Source organism: Synchiropus splendidus, chromosome 12 (assembly GCF_027744825.2).
Source record: "Synchiropus splendidus isolate RoL2022-P1 chromosome 12, RoL_Sspl_1.0, whole genome shotgun sequence".
NCBI classification, from domain to species: domain Eukaryota; kingdom Metazoa; phylum Chordata; class Actinopteri; order Syngnathiformes; family Callionymidae; genus Synchiropus; species Synchiropus splendidus.
Genome location: NC_071345.1, coordinates 20,170,440 through 20,177,971, shown reverse-complemented (window position 1 = coordinate 20,177,971; position 7,532 = coordinate 20,170,440). Strand labels below are relative to the sequence as shown.

Sequence of the window (7,532 nt, the reverse complement as noted above, 5' to 3'; positions counted from 1 at the left end):
CGTTGGTGGTAAATAGGTTGTTGCGCAGCTGATGACAACTTCCTTGAGACGTGCTTCGCCGTGGGTCACATACCAGCTATTTTGTGCAGAGCGCCACCAGCTAAGGAGAAAAAAGGGACATCGCCTGATACGCAGATGTGCGAGGGGCGAATCGGACTCAGGCCACCCGAGACAGAACCTGCAGTGCGAAACCTGCAAGGGATACTTCAAGTAACAAAAGGGTCACAAAAACACTCTGTGAGTGAGACAGTCTTCAAGCAGAGCTGGAAGAATTGTGTTTAAAGCAAAGCTGAAGTCCACAAACAGGATCCTGGCATAGGGTCCTGGGGAGTCCAGGTGCTCCAGAATTAAATGAAGGGCCTGGTTTACTGCATCGTCCACAGATCTGGTGGCTCTGTAGGCAAACTGCATTGAGTCCAGGAGGGGAGCAGTGATGGATTTCAGGTGGGACAGAACCAGGTGCTCAAAGGACTTCGTGACTGCAGACGTCAGTGCCACAGGCCTGTAGTAATTCAGTCTTGTGATCCTGGGTTTCTTTGAAGAGGACTTGATAGAAGAAGAACTCCAATCCTAATCCTTATCTAAGTAATAATAGCATACAGACACAGAATTCATCCCAAGAAAAGTAGGTAAGAAACTTAAAATCTGGGAAGAAAAAGGGATCACTGCTGTCTGCACTGGACTCGATACATACAAAGAAAAATATGGATTGGAGAAGGATGATTTTTATAGATATTTACAGATGCAACAGTCACAAAAAACAAGACATACAGTTCTAGAGAGGTTAGAAATAAAATCGTTATATAGCACAAATAGGAGTTAAAAAACATTCTAGTGATTATATTGAGGATAAATGAGAAGGTGAAGGGTCAGTTACAGATGAGAAATGGGCCTTAATCTGTTCAAATAATTAGAAATGTGTTTCCAGATATTTTATTACACCAGTCCAAAAATCTCATTATGGCAACAACACATTTTTTTGTTGGAGAGGATATGGTAATGGGTCGTCTGAGCATTTTCATATTTTCTGGGATTGTCCAGCCCTACTAGTTTTTACAGATATGATGGTCAAAAACAGGTTGAATGAGTACTTCTTGAGACTGAATGAATCTGTATTCAACCGGGGTGACACATCAAGGGGTGAATTTTAAGCCCTTTTTTATTACTCGGTCCAGTGGCGCTGCTGTAACGGCTGCACGTGATGGTTTATGGCCAATAGTTTTAGCTGTCTGTTCCGTTGAGTGCTTCAGTTATGGTCAGACTGAGTGCAAGCATACGACAGGGACAGTGGGGGGGTTGACAATTTAATCAATGCACACGAGAATGTGAAGGGATTACAAGCAGGCAGGGTTACACAGCGGCAGCACGTCAGTCGGGATTGCTTGTGAAGTGCCTCGCGCCGTGATACCTGACTAATATGGAACAAATAAGTCTGCTCCAGCACACGCACTGCGCGCTTTTGGCACAGGATCCATAGATTAGGTTTAATTTGTGCCTGTCAGCATGAAGTTTCTCATTTGTAGCTGGACTCTGAGCAAACATGTGACCCCGGTGCACCCAGTAGGGGACAGATGTGAGGGAAGGGGGTGTATAAATGCCTGACAGCAACACAGTGCAGAGTCCATCTGCTGAAAGAGAAGGACACACTGACGTCCAGCAGGGAACCATCAAGGTCTGACCATTCCTTTATACTTGAAAAGAGCGGATTTACATTTTGAAAACATAAAGTTTGGCTGCTTTTTCCGCTTAGAGAAAGGCTTGGAAAATCATCTTGATTGCTATTTTTTTGCTACTGGCTATGGAGAGAGAATGCAATGTGCACGCACAGAGACAAAAAGTTCTTTCTCTGTAGTTTGATTGAACACTTCTTCAGACTGCATCTGGAGTGGATGCCTACCCAGAAAGTAGTTTTATTAATTATCAACAATGAATTCTTCTCCACCAGATGAGAGTCTTTGTGCTGCTGTTCGTCCTGCTGATTCCTGGTGCCAACGCCTTCCAGTACAGTGAGTTGGCTCAATATGTCGAGAGCCAAAAGGAGCGATACGTAGAGGTGCATAACATGTTTTCTTCCTTAATTTTTATTGTGGAATATTGGGGAGTGTTTTTGCAAGACAACACTATGCTTTCCACTGTTCATCAAAAGATTGTCATTAAATGCTGGCTCTTTCATGCGCTGTTTATGGCAATTGGACTGTGGGTAACACAAGCTGCAAACACTACTTTTATGCTACAATTATCATGTGCTCATTTCAGTCTCTCCGTGAGTGGGTCGCCATCGAGAGTGACTCCAGCAATGTGCTGAAGCGACCACTACTGCACCACATGATGGAGGTGGTTGCTGAGAAACTTCGGTTGATGAGGGGAAACGTGGAAATGGTAGACATTGGAGAGCAGGAGGTCAGTATGTATACCACAAACATACCTAACATCACAAAAAGAGGTGGAATGTTGGTGTGTAGTATGCATTATACCTTGCATGTGCAGTGATCTTATGATTCCTGTGGTTTCATGCTCATCACTGTCACATGCCAGAAAGACTCATTTTCAAAGTTGTACCTAATTTCTTATCATTTGGACCCACTGTCTTGAGGCTAACTAAAATAAGTAGCGCCTCAAGTGTGCTGTGCTTGGTGTTGCCTAGTGTGCATGTGCACTCACTCCTTCATCGAATCTCGGAGATACTACAGTATGAAGGGCCAAGCAGGACTCCGTACCTTTGTACAGTATGTGCTCATGCCTTTAAATAGTGCTGCAGTGGAGACCACCAACCAGAGTGCGTGTCAAGACCCTAACCAGAGCATACTGAATCCAAGACCAATACGTTGAGGACTTAAGTCTGTTAGTCTTGACTCGGCCAACACCTTTAAAAAGCACAAACCACTGAATGTTTGTCACTTCACACCAACCTTCAGAAACTGAGGAAGTTGAGCGTTGATCTGCATAGTATTGTCTCGACCGCCACAGTGACAGTGACTCTACTGTACTTTTACAGCTCCCCGATGGTCAAACAATCGCACTACCTAAAGTTGTCACAGCTCAGTTTGGAAATGACTCCAACAAGCACACAGTGTGTGTCTACGGCCATGTGGATGTGCAGCCCGCAAAGCTGGAGGACGGTTGGCTCACTGATCCTTATAATCTGACCGAAATCAATGGTAATACTACTGAGGACAAAATTTCATCCTTGTGTGAACGCATGAAGCGCTCATCATGAATGAGAAATCACAGTCAAAAGTGCACAGAATTTCAGTTGCCGACCTGAATGCAAAAAATGTTAATGTAAATTTTTTTATTTGCTGGCAGAACACACCAAATTATTTGTTATTTGATTCACCATGAATGAAATAAACTTATGAACTAAATAAACTATGGAAAAATGTTACATAGCTAAGAGAAAGCAAAGAGCAGAGAGAGAGTTTTCAGAAAAGGTAATAAATATTGTCATTGTAATATGGATTGCAGCTTGTTAATGTACGTAAAACACCTCGTCTTCCAGGGAGCTTGTATGGAAGAGGAGCGTCGGACAACAAAGCTCCTGTCTTAGCATGGATCCATGCTGTGGAGGCATACCAGAAACTCAACATGGTTCGTGATCATCAGCAGTCATGAACTCATACCCCTCAGTAGTTTTATGGAGATAGATCGATTGCTGACGGCAAATCATATGTATGAAAAATTGGAACTGCTGTTGGGATATTTTATGTTAATTTGCTGTGTATTAGTTGAGGCATCATCACTGACCAATGTTGTGTGTTGATTTTTGGCTGTTGGCTGATAAGGGTTTGTCTCCCTGCAGTAAAACATTTGCAAATTACATTTTTAAGATTCATATTTATACTGTTACTAAAGAAACACAATGATGTTGAGTTAAAAAGCGCCAACCATCATCGGAGTTTGAATGACATTGTGTGTGTGTGTGTGTGTGTGTGTCTCAGGACCTGCCTGTTAACGTGAAATTCGTCATTGAGGGCATGGAAGAGACCGGCTCCAATGGGCTGGATGCCATGATCTTCGCTCAGAGAGACACCTTCTTCTCTGACGTGGATTACATCATTATTTCAGACTGTGGCTGGCTGAGCAGGCGTCCAGCACTGACCTATGGCACTCGGGGAAACTGCTACTTCTTTGCAGAGGTTTTTTGTCCACACTTTACGTCAGGTGTAGCCAAACTGTTCCAGAGTTGGTTACCTCTGCTTTACATGGTGTAGAGGCTATCATACAGAAACTGGATTGGTTTGTGCCTAGGTTGAAGGCCCTAAGCAGGACTTGCACTCTGGGGTCTATGGAGGCACTGTGATAGAACCCATGACGGATGTCATTGGAATACTTGGTGAGTCACTCACACGGTGTCGGTTTCAAGCAAAGAGTCAAAAAGTAAACAGGTCTGTGTCCATGACAGGTACTCAGTCTACAACAATTGTGAACAACTTTGAAGCCAAAATTAAAAATATGAAGTTATTTATGGTTGGCTGACAGTGGGGAAAAATATGGTTCTTAATGTCCAGGACATCATTGTGCTATAGCTGCAATGGCAACTACAGTACAGCATTTGTGTTTGTCTTTTCCCTGCTCAGACACTTTGATCAGCCCTGCTGGAAAGATCTTGATTCCAGGGATCCGGGAGGCAGTCGCGCCCCTCTCTGATGAGGAATGGAAAATGTACCAGGATATAGAGTTTGACATGGAAAACTACAAGAACAAAATTGGCGTAAGCCAACTCATGTACAGCAACAAGGTAAAACTTTCTTTCGTTATAATTATTGTTAGCATTAAAATCTCAGTTACATTTTGGATTAGGGAACATATATTATCTATTTATAAGCAAATGACTCACTGTTAATAATCAGTCATTATGGTGTTGTTTCAGGTGAATTATTGGTTTCCATGTCAATGCTAAATTTAGTCAGGCATAACAATGCTAATCAGCGTTTGATTATTGATAATTACTGGCTAATATGCTGCTAATACACGTATAAATCAGCACAGTCATTTATTTAAGCTAATATTTGTTCCCTAAACTAAATTTGAACCAAAATCTCCCTCAGTGCGTGATCAGTTGACAGTTTTAACTTTACCCCCATCAATATCAGAGCGAACGAACAAAGTCCATTTTTTTGTGTGTGTAACTATTACTATGACAAGCTTCAACTTGTAAACAATCTGCACAGAAATGTGTTTCTGGATAAATATGAAAACAAAGAAACAAGCCAAATGGGAAACATTTGTACTCCTATATTTATGTAGCAACAGCAGCAGTGCATCTGTCGTGAGGTGCTGATTTGGTCCCAAAACAACACAAATGGGGCAATGCCAGACTAGTTTGAGACGTGAGTGCAAAAATCCAGGCTGGCACATTTCAGTCAAATTGGGCTTGAACATTTTGGGCTGGAAGAAATGGCTTTATTCCCAGTGAACCCCAACCCTGAGTACCATTGAGGTTTTGACTGAGCCTGCTTTTTATCCAGCTCGTCCGGTTTTATATTGTGTTTGATGTGGCAACCCTGGAAAAGAGATGACGGACAGTTCGGTGGGTAAGGGAAAGGAGGATGGTCCAGAGCATGTAAGGGAGAAAGAGGGAGAAGTCAGGCAGTGGAATCGTATACAGCAGGCAAAGGAAGTGACATCGAAGGTTGGTTTCAAAGAACAGACTGACAGGCTAGGTTCAGGATCATGTGGCAGGTCAGTTTCCAGGATCAGAAGTCAAACTGTAGACGAAGATTCTTGGTATGTATTGTGATGTTTAGCTTTAGATTCCTTTAGTTTCCTGTATCACTTGACTTCACAATGTTCCTCGTGTTGTGAGGTCTGGTCTTGCATATAGTCATGCAGTGTATCATGCTGTTTATGGTTGGACCCAGATGCAGGCGGCAGGTAAAGTAAGACTCTTGACTGATGTCTTTATCCCAGGTGGACCTCTTGGCTCATAGGTGGCGATACCCAACTGTTTCAATCCATGGCATTGAGGGCGCTTTCTCCGATCCTGGAACCAAAACCGTTATTCCAGCGAAGGTGACGGCCAAATTCTCCATTCGACAGGTGCCTAACATGGACCCTGCTCAGGTCAAGAAGCAGGTAATTGCTACAGAAAGATTGCTTCCATCCACGAGTCAGGAAATCAGCCTCCTTCTTTCCATTGTCTCATCTGATCTAGGTCACAGACTACCTACACTCAGTGTTTGCAAAGAGAAAGAGTCCAAACAAGCTAAAAGTCACGATGGTAATCGGAGCAAAGCCTTGGCTGGCTGAAACTAACCATCCACTGTATGAGGCGGGAAAGGCAGCTGTCAAGAGAGGTAACATTTTTGATGGTCATCATGAAGTTGATCACTGACTGGTCGAATAATGGTAATGAGAAACTCTTAAGGTGCCATGTGACATCTGTCAAAAAGTGACACAGTTCTCACATCGATTGACACCTGTTTAAAACTGAAGAGCATCCAGCAAGAGACAGACCCCCAGCAGACTACAGTCAAGAGTGCGACAGAAAAAAGCTCCTGGAGATAGAAAGGCTGTTTGAAACCGGGGCCATAGAGTTTATTTCATCATTTTAGTCACAGCCATTTAGTGGCCACAAAGAAACTACTTTCAATCTTCAGTGACACTAAATTGACGCCTCCACTTGGTAACATTCCAGAGTTCCTCGGCTCACACGTCTTGGTCATAACAGAAACATATTATTCTCCTCCAGTGTTCAACCTGGATCCTGACTTCATCCGGGAGGGAGGCACCATCCCCATAGCCAGAACCTTCCAGGACGTGACTGGGAAAAGCATCATTATGTTACCGATTGGGGGTTTTGATGATGGACTGCATTCTCAGAATGAGAAAATGAACAGGTGACTATTTTATATGGATATTCACTCTATAATCCAGAAAGATACCAGTATGAGTCTTGATTCCCTCTCTTCCAGGTACAACTACATCGAAGGAACCAAGTTGTTTGTCGCTTACCTGAATGAAGTGGCCCAGATTAGGGAGAGCACGGTGTGATGTTTCACTCGGCTTCTTTTCGTCTTACCAATTTCATTGTTTTGCATGTATCCACTCTCAACTTTAAATGATAGGTGCGTGCCAATTCAAAAGCTTTTCAGCCTTCTGTGTGGTGTGGTGGGGTGCCAGGTGTGTCAACGTGTTATTCTTATTCATACAATGTACGATAGCAAGTGATGAAATAAAATCTGCAGAACATGGTAGTGTGCAATTTGTGTGGTGAACCAAGGAAACAGCAGCAACCTTATCATCCAGAGTCAGCGATGTTGGGTTCCCGGTGTCAGGTTAGAATCTTGCTGAATCTCATCCTGCATGAGCCGCTCACAGGGTGTAATGGATTTAATGTCGTCGTTCATCAAGGTAGTAGGTTCTGTTTAAATTAGAACACCAAATAAGAAACATCTGAAACATGCCTCGATGACGTCACCAAAGTCAGCTCTGGTGGATGCAATATGAGCAGGTAAACATGCTCTTAAGCTTCAGTATCAGAGACGAGATGCCAAACCTTTGCATGGCGGCTGGATGTTCTAAAGGTGAGC

The 7,532-nt window shown here is 43.2% G+C and overlaps 1 protein-coding gene across 1 annotated transcript; it reads left to right on the top strand.

The window, feature by feature from the left end:
• The first annotated feature begins 1,608 nt into the window (after nt 1-1,608).
• cndp1 (carnosine dipeptidase 1) lies at nt 1,609-7,193 on the top strand. The gene is made up of 12 exons (XM_053881049.1): nt 1,609-1,672; nt 1,946-2,053; nt 2,257-2,400; nt 2,996-3,158; nt 3,500-3,588; nt 3,939-4,136; nt 4,249-4,333; nt 4,578-4,738; nt 5,911-6,075; nt 6,155-6,296; nt 6,692-6,839; nt 6,915-7,193. The coding sequence occupies exons 2-12, from the start codon at nt 1,946-1,948 to the stop codon at nt 6,991-6,993; spliced, it is 1,482 nt and encodes a 493-aa protein (XP_053737024.1). The 5' UTR covers nt 1,609-1,672; the 3' UTR covers nt 6,994-7,193.
• Nucleotides 7,194-7,532: the final 339 nt, after the last annotated feature.